The sequence below is a fragment of the Cervus elaphus genome, chromosome 22, assembly GCF_910594005.1.
Source record: "Cervus elaphus chromosome 22, mCerEla1.1, whole genome shotgun sequence".
Lineage (NCBI taxonomy): Eukaryota > Metazoa > Chordata > Mammalia > Artiodactyla > Cervidae > Cervus > Cervus elaphus.
The window spans coordinates 8,810,731-8,825,072 of NC_057836.1; the positions used below are offsets into that span (position 1 = coordinate 8,810,731).

The following is a 14,342-nucleotide window of genomic DNA, read 5'->3' on the forward strand; positions in this document are numbered from 1 at the left end:
TTGATTGCTTAGGCAGAATGAGGGGTACTTAAAAAATCTTTTAAAAACTTTTAATAGCAACTTCTTTAACTATTCTTTCTACAAATGCAAAAATGATCTAAAAGCAGTATGTAAAATTCTGAACTGAATAGGACTTTCAAAACCGAATAGTACTTGCCTCTGATACATTCAAAACTAGGGAAAGCCTTTAAATTTATGACACTTAGACATGGATGAGTTCTGTCTCTGCATACTGTCCAGAATTTTTATTATTAAATTTGCTAATTAGTAAGGCTTTTTGTAGCTTTTCACCAGCTCCAAAAGACCTTTCTCTTTTCCTACTTGAGAAGATCCAGCAATGAGGTTATGATTTTTTTGGGTCTCAGTTGTTTCCATAGCAACAGTTAGGGATGCTATAAATTGGTTCACACAAAATTAAAGCTGACCAAAGCCTTCAGTGTAGTTCTGAGTTATTAAATCACTAGTGACAGAAGATAAATGTTTATTTCTTACTGCCTCTGTTTATTATTTATTAAGTGAAGAGTAAATAATTTTTATTCTTGGGTCTATTAACATATCATTTATGATACTTGCAAAAATTTGAACATATCAAAACTGTTAGAGAAATGAACATTATACTTCTTCTAATTATGTTAATTCATCCTCCTTTTACCTCTTTTTTGCATCTTTGCTTTGTGCTTAAAAGTCATTTGTTTCCATTTTTATATTTTTATTCTTTTTAAATTAGAAAATACTGAGAAAAGTTTAAACAATATAAAAGGGTAAGGATTTATGTATCTTATGTTGTATTCTTGTTGTGTAAATTAATCTTTATTTATTTAACCCATCCCTGTTGGTAATCATTTTGGGATTTTTTTAATGTTTTTGTCTATTAAAAGCAGTGTTGCAATAACAACCTTGTACATACATTTTTATGATGCTGTCCCAAAACTGGAATTACTGAAAGGTTATATTTATTTTTAGTTTTGAAAAGTACTGCCAAATTGTCCTCGCAAAAGTTGCACCACTTTATATCCACCAAAAGTGTATCCACTCATCTTTGTATATACTGAGTATTATCAAATTTCTACATCTTTGTCAATCTAAGAGGTAGAAAAATCTTGTTTAAATTTGTTTTATCTTAAGTGTAAGTTTGAACAACTTACCACGTGTTTATTGGGCTTTGTGTTTCTTTTTATTTTATTAATTAATTCATGTCTTTTGCCCATTTTTCCACTTGGTTTCTATCTTTTTCTTTATCAGTTACTAGAGCTATCTGTCTGTTAAATATTTAGCCCATTACCTGGTCCTTTATCTAATCATTCTTAGCTTTTCACTTGATTTTTAAAAATTTATTTATTTTTAATTGGAGGATAATTGCTTTACAATGTTGTGTTGGTTTCTGCCATACATCAACATGAACCAGCCATAGGTATACATGTGTCCCCTACCTCTTGAACCTCCCTCCCACCCCATTCTACACCCCTACATTGTCACAGAGTACCGGATTTGAGCTCCCTGCATCATACAGCAAATTCTCACTAGCTCTCTATTTTACATATGGTAAAATATGGACCATAAATAAAGCTGAGCACCGAAGAATTGATGCTTTTGAACTGTGCTGTTGGAGAAGACTCTTGAGAGTCCCTTGGACTGCAAGGAGATCCAACCAGTCCATCCTAAAGGAAATCAGTCCTGAATATTCATTGGAAGGACTGATGCTTAAGCTGAAAAACACCAGTACTCTGGCTACCTGATGCGAAGAGCTGACTCATTGGAAAAGACCCTGATGCTGGGAAAGATTGAGGGCAGGAGGAAAAGGGGACGACAGAGGGTGAGATGGTTGGATGGCATCACCGACTCAATGCACATGAATTTGAGTAAACTCTGGGAGTTGGTGATGGACAGGGAAGCCTGGTGTGCTGCAGTCCATGGGGTCACAAAGAGTCAGACACGACTGAGCGACTGAACTGAACTGAATGTATATGTTTCAGTGCTACTCTCCCAATTCATCCCGTCCTCTTCTCATCGTGTTTACAAGTTTGTTCACTATGTCTGCATTTCCACTGCTCCCCTGCATATAGGTTCATCAGTTCCATTTTTCTAGATTCCATATACATGTGTTAATATACAATATTTGTTTTTTTCTTTCTGTCTTATTTCACTTTGTATAATAAGGCTCTAGGTTCATCCACCTCATTAGAACTGACTCAAATGCATTCCTTCTTATGGCTGAGTAATATTCCAATGTATATATGTACAACTTCTTTATCCTTATCCATTTATCTGTCAGTGGAAATCTAGGCTGCTACCATGTTCTCGCTATTGTAAATAGTGCTGTGATGAACACTGGGATATAAGTGTCTTCTTCAGTTATTGTTTCCTCAGGGTATATGCCCAGTAGTGGAGCTGCCGGGCCATGTGGTAGTTTTCATCCTAGTTTTTTAAGGAATCTCCATACTGTTCTCCTTGGTGGTTTTATCAGTTTACGTTCCCACCAACAAAGCAAGAGGCTCCCTTTTCTCCACAACCGCTCCAACATTTATTGTTTGTAGATTTTTTGATAATGGCCCTTCTGACTGGTGTGAGCTGATACCTCATTGTAGTTTTGATTTACTTTTATCTAATAATGAGTGATGTTGACCATCTTTTCATGTGTTTATTGGCCATCTGTACGTCTTCTTTGGGGAAATGTCTGTTTAGGTCTTTGCCCCATTTTTCACTGGGCTGTTTGTTTTCCTGATGTTGAGCTGTATGAGCTGCTTGTATTAATGTGTTCTGTAGATTAATCCTTTGTCATTCATTTGATTTTTTTACTTTATTTATGGCTTTTTTTTTTTGCCTTTGTAAAAGAAAAACACATTATCCACCGCCCCGCCCCCCCACCCTTGTTTTGCCTTTACTTTGCTACCACATTCCACTTCTAATATCAGAGACATGGGTTTTCTATACTTCAGGCAATTCTCTGACACCATCTGGATGTCCTACAATTTAATTTATTTCTGATGCTTTCTCATGGAGACAGCATCAGATCCCACAGGCTAAGGACTCAGTCCACAACACTTCCCTCTCCCCGCCTGTGCTTCAGAGACCAACTGCAGGTCCCAGGTTGTCACCTATACTTTTGGCTGACCGCTATAAATCCATGTCCCAGTGACCCTTTCCTGAGGTTCGATCATTTGCTAAAACAGCTTTTAGCAGAATTTGCTTACCTAGTCAGGGAAATGGTTACATATACTGGTTTATTATATAATAAAGAATATATAAAGAACACAAATGAACAGGCAGATGAAGAAATATGTAAGCTGAGACTGAAAAATGCACCCAAAACCATTTTGTGTGCAGGAGCTTCTGTAGCCTCGGAACTGGGTGTACCAATCTCCCAGCATGCAGTTGTGTTTACCAACCCAGAAGTTCTTTGTACTATGTACTTAGGATATTTTAGTGGAAGCTTCATCATATAAGCATGATTGATCGTTAACTGAATCTCTAACCCACCTCCCTTCTTGGAAGGTTAGGGCTGAAAGTTTCAAGTTTCTAACCATGGCTTGAGCTTTCTCATGGCCAGTCCCCATCTTGAAGCCTTGAGGAACCCACCAAGAGTCACTTCATTAGAACAAAAGATACTCCTATCACCCAGGAAATTCCAAGGGTTTTGGGAGCTCTGTGCCAGGAACTATGGTTGTTGTTGGTGGTCGTTGTTGTTTAGTTGCTAAGTCATGTCTGACTGTGACCCCACAGACTATAGAGATATACAGGGAAATCTCTGTAGCTTTCTCTCAACTTTGCTATGAACCTAAAACTGATCTAAAAAATAGTCTCTTGAAGTAAAAAGCTGAGGTGACATTTTATAAAGTCTTAGACTAGAGAAAGTATTTCTAGAAATAACTTCATATCTAGATGCCATTAAATAGAGGAGAATTTGACTACATTAAAATTGGACTTCTGTAAGACTGTGACATTGTGATCATAGTAAGAAATACACATTTGGTCTTTGTCCATGGGTCCTGAATGTCCCAGGTGGTACAGTGGTAAAGAACCCGCCTGCCAGTGCAGATTTAGAGATGTGTTTGATCCTTGGCTCAGGAAGATCCTCTGGAGAAGGAAATAGCAACCCACTGCATTATTCTTGCCTGGGAAATCCTATGAACTGCACCATGCCAGGCTCCTCTGTCCTCCACTATCTCTCAGAGTTTGCTCAAATTCATGTTTGTCGAGTTGGTAATGCTACCTAACCATCTCATCCTCTTTCACCCCCTTCCTTTGCCTTCAATCTTTCGAGCATCAGAATCTTTTCCAATGTCAGCTCTTTGTATCAGGTGGCCAAAGTACTGGAGCTTCAGCTTCAGCATCAGTCCTTCCAATGAATATTCAGGACTGATTTCCTTTAGGATTGACTGTTTTGCTCTCTTTGCTGTCCAGGGGACTCTCAAGAATCTTCTGTAGCACAACAGTTCAAAGGCATCAATTCTTGTGTGCTAAGCCTTCTTTATGCTCCAACTCTCACATCCATACTTGACTACTGGAAAAACCATAGCCTTGACTATGCAGACCTTTGTTGGTTAAGTGATGTCTCTGCTTTTTTAATACTGTGTCTGGGTTTGTCATAACTTTCCTTCCAAGGAGCAAGTGTCTTTTAATTTCATGGCTGCAGTCACCCTCCACAGTGATCTTGGAGTCCAAGAAAATAAAATCTGTCACTGCTTCCACTTTTTCCCCTTCTGTTTGACAGGAGGTGATGGGACCAGATGCCATGATTTTTGTTCTTTAATGTTGAGTTTCAAACCAGCTTTTTCACAGTCCTCTTTCATCCTCATCAAGAGTGTCTTTAGTTCCTCTTCAGTTTCTGTCATTAGAGTGATATTATCTGTATATCTCAGGTTGTTGATATTTCTCCCAGCAATCTTAATTCCAGTTTATGATTCATCCAGCCTGGCATTTTGCATGATGTACCCTGAAGACTCTTGAGACTCCTTTGGACTGCAGGGAGATAAAACATTCAGTCCTAAAGGAAATCAACCCTCAATATTCGTTGGAAGGACTGATGCTGAAGCTGCAGCTCCAGTATTTTGGCCACTTGCTATGAACGTCTGACTCATTGGAAAAGACCCTGATGCTGGAAAAGACTGAAGACAGGAGGAGAAGGGAGTGACAGAAGATGAGATGGTTAGATGACATCACCAACTCCATGGACATGAATCTGAGCAAACTAGGGAAGAGAGTGAAGGACAGGAGAGCCTGGCGTGCTGCAGTCCATGGGGTCGCAAAGAGTTAGACATGACTTATCAACTGAACTCTACATTAGAAAATAAATAAGCAAGATGATGATATACAGCCTTGACAAACTCCTTTCCCAATTTTGAACTAGTCAGTTGTTCCATGTCCGGTTCTAACTGTTGCTTCTTGACCTGCATACAAGTTTCTGAGGAGACAAGTATGGTGGTGTGGTATTCCCATCTCAAAAATTTTCCACAGTTTGTTGTGATCCACATAGTCATAGGCTTTAGCATAATCAATGAAGTAGAAGTAGATAATGTTTTTGGAATTCCCTTGCTTTCTCTATGATCCAGTGAATGATGGCAATTTGATCACGGGTTCCTTTCCTCTTGGAAACCCACGTTGTACATTTGGAAGTTCTGCTGAAGCCTCGCTCAAAGGATTTCGAGCACAGCTGTGCGAGCATGAAAAATGAACATGATTGTGCGGTAGTTTGAACATTCTTTAGCATTGCCTTTCTTTGGGATTGGAGTGAAAACTGACCTTTTCTAGTCCTGTGGCCACTGCTGAGTTTTTCAAATTTGCTGACATTGATTGGAACACTTTAACAGCACTATCTTTTAGGATTTGAGATAGCTCAGCTGGAATTCCATCACTCCACTAGCTTTGATCGTAGTGATGCTTCCTAAGGCCCACTTGACTTCACACTCCCGGATGTCTGGCTCTAGGTGAGTGACTACACCATTGTGGTTATCCCAGTCGTTAATACCTTTCTTGTACAGTTCTTCTGTGTATTCTTGCCACATCTTCTTAATCTCTTTTGCTTCTGTTAGGTCCTTGCCATTTCTGTCCGGTATTGTGCCCGTTCTTGCATGACATGTTCCTTTGGTATCTCCAAATTTCTTAAAGAGATCACTAGTCTTTCCCATTCTATTGTTTTCTTCTATTTCTTTGCATTGTTCATTGAAGAAGGCCTTCTAATCTCTCCTCGCTATTCTCTGGAACTCTGCATTCAGTTGGGTATATCTTTCCCTTTCTCTCTTGCCTTTTGCTTCTCTTCCTCAGCTATTTGTAAAGCCTTCTCAGACAACCACTTTGCCTTTACTGCTAAAAAAGGAACAAGTTATTGATGCATGCAACAACTTGGATGACTCTCTGGGAATTATGCCAGGTGAAAAAAGCCAATCTCCAAAGGTTACATCCTGTATGATTCCATTTATATAACATTCTTCAAATGTCAAAATTACAGAAATGAAGAACACACTAGTAGTTGTTGGGAGCAGGGCATGGTAATATAAAAAAGCATCAGGAAGGAGACTTATGGTGATGGAAATGTTGTGTATTTTGACCATAACAATGTCAGTATCCTGAATATGATTTTGTTCTATAATTTCGCACAATGTTACTTATAGAGGAAACTGTGTAAAGGACGCACAAGATCTCTCTGTGTTATTTCTTACAACTGAATGTGAATATACAATGATTTCAGAATATTGATGAATTATAAAAAGTGGCAGATCACCTGGAAAATGGTTTGACAGTTTATAAAGATGTTAAAAATCAATCTATTCTGTGACCGAGCCATTCTTTTCCTGTGTAGATATCCAGGAGTAATGAATACAGTTGTCCACAGAAAGATTTGTGCAAGAGTGTTCATAGAGCTTTATTCATAATAGCTGAAATGTGAAGACAACCAAAACGTCCATGTACAGGAGAGCAGATAAACCAATTATGGTATTTTCACACAGCAGAACACTTCTTACAAAAAAAGTACCAACACACCCAAAACACGGATGACTCTCACAAATACTATGTTAAGCAACGGGAATCAGATACAAAAGAGTACATAATGTATGGCTACATTTATATGAAATTCAGTTCAGTTCAGTTCAATCACTCAGTCGTGTCCAACTCTTTGCGACCCCATGAATCACAGCACGCCAGGCCTCCCTGTCCATCACCAACTCCCGGAGTCCACCCAAACCCTTGTCCATTGAGTCAGTGATGGCTTCCAACCATCTCATCCTTTGTCATCCCCTTCTCCTCCAGGCATCAATCTTTCCCAGCATCAGGGTCTTTTCCAGTGAGTCAGCTCTTTGCATCAGGTGGCCAAAGTATTGGAGTTTCAGCTTCAACATCAGTCATTTCAATGAACATCCAGGACTGATCTCCTTTAGGATGGACTGGTTGGATCTCCTTGCAGTCCAAGGGACTCTCAAGAGTCTTCTTCAACACCACAGTTCAAAAGCATCAGTTCTTCAGCGCTCAGCTTTCTTTATACTCCAACTCTCACATCCATACATGACCACTGACAAACCATAGCCTTGACTAGACGGACCTTTGTTGGCAAAGTAATGTCTCTGCTTTTTAATATGCTGTCTAGGTTGGTCATAACTTTCCTTCCAAGGAGTAAGCGTCTTTTAATTTCATGACTGCAATCACCATCTGCAGTTATTTTGGAGCCCAGAAAAATAAAGTCAGCCACTGTTTCCACTGTTTCCCCATCTATTTGCCACAAAGTGATGGGACTGGATGCAATGATCTTAGTTTTCTGAATGTTGAGCTTTAAGCCAACTTTCGAGAACAGGCAAACATTGATGGTGATAGAAGGTATAATACTCTTTACTGGTGGTGAGAGGATGGTATCAATTGAAAAGGAGCTTGAATGAAGGAAATGTGGTTATATAAGTATATGCATAATATTAAAAGTTATTGAGCTTTACACTTAAGGTTTTTCATTTTACTATTTGTTAATTATGCCTCAGTAAATACTGAAAAAAACATTTTCCACTATTCATGGGGGAAGAAAGACAAGTCATCTAATCCCACTGTGAAGACTTTGTTTGGATCCTTCTCCAGACAAGCTGTAGAAAAACCTATTTATGACAGCTATGTTAAATTGAAAATCTGAACAGTTTATAATTATTGATGACATTAAGAAGTTATTGTGAAGTTCATCAGTTCAGTTCAGTTGCTCAGCCATGTTCAACTCTTTGCAACCCCATGGACTGCAACACATCAGGCCTCCCTGTCCATCACCAACTCCCAGTTTACCCAAACCCATGTCCATTGAGTTGGTGATGCCATCCAACCATCTCATCCTCTGTCATCCCCTTCTCCTCCCGCCTTCAATCTTTCCCAGCATCTGGGTCTTTTCAAATGAGTCAGTTCTTCACATCAGGTGGTCAAAGTGTTGGAATTTAAGCTTCAGCATCAGTCCTTCCAATGAATATTCAGGACTGATTTCCTTTAGGATGGACTGGTTGGATCTCCTTGCAGTCCAAGGGACTCTCAAGAGTCTTCTCCAACAGCACAGTTCAAAAGCATCAATTCCTCTATGCTCAGCTTTCTTTACAGTCCAACTCTCACATCCATACATGACTACTGGAAAAACCATAGCTTTGACTAGACGGACCTTTGTTGGCAAAGTAATGTCTCTGCTTTTTAATATGCTGTCTAGGTTGGTCATAGCTTTTCTTCCGAGGAGCAAGCGTCTTTTAATTTCATGGCTGCAGTCACCATCTGCAGTGATTTTGGAGCCCCCCAAAAATAAAGTCTCTCACTATTTCTACTGTTTCCCCATCTATTTACCTTGAAGTGATGGGACCAGATGCCATGATCTTAGTTTTCTGAATGTTGAGCTTTAAGCCAACTTTTTCACCCTCCTCTTTCATCAAGAGGCTCTTTAGTTCTTCATTTTCTGCCACAAGGATGGTGTCATCTGCATATCTGAGGTTATTGATATTTCTCCCTGCAGTCTTGATTCTAGCTTGTGCTTCATTCAGCCCAGCATTTCTCATGATGTACTGCATATAAATTAAATTAGCAGGGTGATAATATACAGCCTTGACGTACTCCTGTCCCTGTTTGGAACCAGTCTGTTGTTCCGTGTCCAGTTCTAACTGTTGCTTCCTGATCTGCATACAGATTTCTCAAGAGGCAGGTCAGGTGGTCTGGTATTCCCATCTCATTCAGAATTTTCCACAGTTTGTTGTGATCCACACAGTCAAAAACTTTAGCATAGTCAATAAAGCATAAGTAGATGTTTCTCTGAAACTCTCTTGCTTTTTCAATGATCCAACGGATGTTGGCAATTTGATCTCTGGTTCCTCTGCTTTTTCTAAATCCAGCTTGAACACCTGGAAGTTCACGGTTCACATATTGAAGCCTGGCTTGGAGAATTTTGAGCATTACTTTACTAGCATGTGAGATGAGTGCAATTATGCAGTAGTTTGAGCATTCTTTGCCATTGCCTTTCTTAGAGATTGGAATGAAAACTGACCTGTTCCGGTCCTGTGGCCACTGCTGAGTTTTCCAAATTTGCTGGCATATTGAGTGCAGCACTTTCACAGCATCATCTTTTATAGGTGTAAACACAATTATTATTGTTAGAGTTCTATTACATACATATTTAAATAAGTGATATATCTAAGATTTGCTTCAAAATAAAATAGATGGGAAGTGTAAAGATACAAATGAAACAAGACTGGTTGCATTGATTGTTGTTTAACCTACACGACTGGATTATTGTCTGCTTTCTTTACTCCATGATTAAAAGTTTAAAATTTTAAGTATGGATAAAAGACATACACAGGCAGCTTTGTTACTACCAATAAAACAGAATTGGCCTCTGAGATAGTAAGTTCTAAGGATGCTCAAGAAGTGGTAGGGAAAGTTAATGCCTTCAAAGAAATCATTGCTTATCTGCACTAGGTATTTTTAGGAAAGAGTGATTTTTTTTTATACTTGGAAGGTATAGATTGTTTTTTTTTACTTATTTATTTATATTAATTGGAGTATAGTTGATTTAAAATATTTTGTTAATTTTGGATGTACAGCATAGCAATTCAGTATTTTTATAGATACACTCCATGAAAAGTTATTACAAGATAATGGCTATAATTCCATGTGCTATTACAATATATCCTTGTTGCTTGCCTGTTTTATATATGGTGGTTGGTATCTCTTAATCCCATACTCCTAATATGTCCCTCCCCCTTGCCTCTTCTCTTGGTAACCATTAGTTTTTTTTTATATATGTGAGTCTGTTTTGCATATACATTCTTTGCATTATTTTTATATTCCACATGTAAGTGATGTCGAACAATATTTGTCTTTCTCTGTCTGACGTTTCACTAAGCGTAATATTTGCTTGCTCCATCCACACTGCTGCAGGGAGAGGGGATCCTTAAGGGTAGAAAACCACTCAACACTCAGTGGACACCCGAGTGTAGATAACTTCTGTGTTAATTTTTTCAGTCCAAATGTATGATGATGTTAGCACATATAGACACATTGTGTCTCCATCAATTGTCCATTTGCTGTAGCAAACTGAAGCAGTGGGATTAATTTTTTTCTACTTTCATGTGCTCTTTTGCTTTCCCTAAGGACCTGATGTTATTTTGTGAGGATGATCCAAAGCCCGTTTTGCCGGCAATTCCTACTTCCATTATCTCATCAACAGCGTGGTTGTCAGAAGGGCAAACAGATGTCTATAATCTCTGGGATACAGGTAAAGAATAAAAATTGTACTCGGAAATGTGAATAAGAAACACTGGCCAGGTATTGTCTTTCATCAGATTTTATTTTGTGAAATATAGCAACAGTGGCTTTAACTTTGGCCCTATGGGAAAAGATTAACATGGATAAATTCAATTCACACAGGGTCCAAGAACCTTGTTTTACTATTTGTTTCAATGTTTTTGTCTATTTTGCTTTATTCGTTGTCATTGTTTCATTTCAAAAATTATTAATTACAAATGTTAAATCTTTTATATTGGTAAATTTTTTTTCTTTAAAGCAGAAAGTTCATTTTAGCTCCTTTTCTTGTTTGTATTAATCTTCTCTGATGAAGAGCTTATATTTTTCAGAAGGAAGCGTTAGATGAAAATGTGAGAAAGTATGAAGCATGGTGTCCCACAAATTGGTTAATCATCCCTTGAGTAACTAACACTAGAGAATAGCACAGTATACTGGCCTCCAATAAATTACACTATTAAATTCCAACCAGGCTCTACTGCTACTCAAGGTCTGATTGATCCACTGTCAAGCCACTCCAGCCTGTCTATTCTCCATGAACTCAGTTTCCAATACATTCTTCCCTTGATTTTCTCAGAAAAAAAAGGATAAAAGATCTGTGAAGATGAACAAAGCATTCTGAGTAGTTTTTATCCGCTCATATATCTTTGCTTTTATTTTCATCCAGGCATCCTTTTCCTTTCACAGAGTTGGCTCCTTATATTCTGAGTTTCATCTTCTCCCTCATCTTTGGACCATGCTCCTTAGTTTCCCATTATATAGATCCCAATATCCAAAATATTAAAACTGAGTTTATTAGTATAGTTTTACTGTAAAAGTTCGCTTGTATATAAGCCAGTTCTGAGACTGATGAGGATATTTTAATCAACCCAGAAACAAGAAACTGTGGGTTATGATGATATTTGTAGTATAAGGTTGGCGTTATTCACATAAATAATTGGTTATAAGTGGTAACAATTTTTTAGACAGCTTGCTTTTATTCTTAGAATACACTTTATGTAAATTGATCCAGATCCAGAAATTTGAAAGAAAACGTAAGGAAAATATTTTTGTGTTTTAATATCCCCTAACATTTCCATCCCCTAATATTTTCAATAGACTTTTTTAAGAGCAGGTTTAGGTTCACAGCAAAGTTAAGGGAAGGTACCAAGATTCCCCATATACCCCTCTTCCCCAAACAAAGCGAAACATTCTGTGCTATCAACACCCCACACCAGAGTGGCACATTTGTTGCAAACAGTGAACCTACATTAACATTTTTTTTTTTTTAAATCATCCAAAGACCATACTTTTTGTTGGCATTCACTCTCGGTGGTGCACATTCTGTGGGTTTTGACAAATGTATACAACATGTATCCACCGTTATAGTATTGTATAGAGTGCATCTCTGCCCTAAAAATCCTCTATGCTTTGTCTGTTCTGTCCTCCCTTCTAACCCCTGAAAACCACTGACATTTTAAATATCTTCAGAGTTTTGCCTTTTCCAGAAAGTCATAAAGTTAGAATCATGTGGTATGTAACCTTTTCAGATGGCTTCTTTCACTTAGTAATGTGCATTTAAGGTTCCTCCATGTCTTTTCATGGCTTAATAGTGCATTTTTTTTATTAGTGCTGAGTAAGATATACGAGGGAATTTGCCCATTCACCTACTGAAGAACATCTTGGTCATGTCCAAGTTTTGGCAATTTTAACTAAAGCTGCTGTAAATACTCCTGTGCAGGTTTTTGTGTGACGTGCTTCTCTCTGCCAGCATTTTAATACAAGGAAATTGAGTATAAATGAGCATCAGAAGCAACCCTTGAGAAGAAAAAAATCACAAAGCATGTTGCTTGAGAGATGATTCTACTCCTTTACTTGTTTAGGACTCATCTTAAGTGGAGGAGCTTTTCTGATTTTTTTAAGAGATTTTTTTTTATGTGAACCATTTTTAAAATCTTTATTGAATTTCTGTTTTGAGTCTTTTCTCCAGTCTTCCCTTCACACTGATCTCAGAGATAGCTTGCAAATGCAGATCTTAGCATTTCATTTTTTTCCAGCTTAAAACCTTTCAACAGTTTTCTACTGCCAGTAAGTCTAATTTTTTTTTTTTTTTACTGTCATGTAAGACTTAGTCTGGTTCCAGCCAACATTTATGGCCTCATCACCAATACTGCCAGTATTCACAATACTTTGTGACATTCTATTACTTTCTCCTTAGAATGTCTTTGTTCCAGTTACTTTAGCTGTGTAACACATTGGTCTAAAACTTTAGTGGCATAAAATAGCCATTTATTCTGCTCACGGATTCTCTGGGTTGGGAATTAGGACAGGGCACAGTGGGGGCATCTTGTCTCTGCTCCATGACGTACATCTGGGCCTCCGCTCGAGAACACAAAGGCTGGGGACAGGAATCCTCTGATGGCTCATCCACTTACGTGCCTGGTAGTTGATGCTTGCTGTGTCAGCTGGGAGCCTCAGTTTCTCTCCACATGAGTCTCCTTTTGTGGTCTCTCCCCATGGGCTAGTTTGGGCATCCTTGTAGCATGGTGGCTGGGTTCCAAGGTTCAACATCCTGTGAAGGAAACGACCAAGCAGAAGCTGAATAATTTCAAAAGCCACTCTAGAATACTTCCTCCCCATTCAGTTTATCAAGGCAGTCACAAAGTCTTGCCAAAGTTCAAGGGAGGGTACGAGGATGCCTGTCTCTCAACGGACAAGTGTCAATGTCATATTGACAAAAAAGCATGCGGGGTGAGAAGTGTATTAGCACAGTCATCTTTGGAATATACAGTCTGACACAATTCTCCATCAGATAATGAATGCTCAACAAAATCCTATTCAAACAGTAAGGCCTGGCTCATTTGGCAGAACCCAACACGTTTCTGTAAAGCATTTATCCTTAAATTAAAAAATAAATAAAACAAAACAGCAAGGCCCAGCTCAAATGTCACTATTGCTATAAAATCTTTGTGCACACCACTTTGCCCATACCCCCAAAACAGAATTTATAGTTTTGTATCATAATTATTTATTTAATAAGTTTTACTTATTTTTACATTACATAAATAATAAGTGAATATATTCTGATTTTTAAAATTCAAACCATGTAGATAGAACTAAAATCTCCCTTCCATGTCTTGGCTATTGTAAACAGTGCTGCAGTGAACACTGGGGTGCATGTGTCCTTTCAGACCATGTTTTTCTCCAGGTATATCCCCAGGAGTGGGATTGCAGGGTCATATGGTAGCTCTGTGTTTAGTTTTTTAAGGAACCTCTGCACTGTTCTCCATAGTGGCTGTACCAATTTACATTCCCACCAACAGTGTAGGAGGGTTCCCTTCACTCCACACCCTCTCCAACATCCATTGTTTGTGGATTTTTTGTTTATTCTTTTATTTATTTTTGTTTGTGGGTTTTTTGATGATAGTCATTTTGACTGGTGTGAGGTGATACTCGTAGTTTTGATTTGCATTTCTCTAATAATTGGGAATACTGAACATCTTTTCTTGTGCCTCTCAGGCCATCTGTATTTCTTCTTTGGAGAAATGTCTATGTAGGTATTCTGCTTATTTTTTGATTGAGTTCTTTGTTTTGATGATGTTAAGCCTCATGAGCTGTAGATTTTGGAT

General features: G+C 38.2%; 1 protein-coding gene across 1 annotated transcript in view; it reads left to right on the plus strand.

The window, feature by feature from the left end:
* ENTHD1 (ENTH domain containing 1) overlaps positions 1-14,342 on the plus strand; it is an 89,530-nt gene that overhangs the window by 40,111 nt on the left and 35,077 nt on the right. Inside the window, exon 5 of the mRNA XM_043881778.1 lies at positions 10,585-10,708. Coding sequence (XP_043737713.1) covers positions 10,585-10,708 — 124 coding nt within the window. The remainder of the gene's footprint in view (positions 1-10,584; positions 10,709-14,342) is intronic.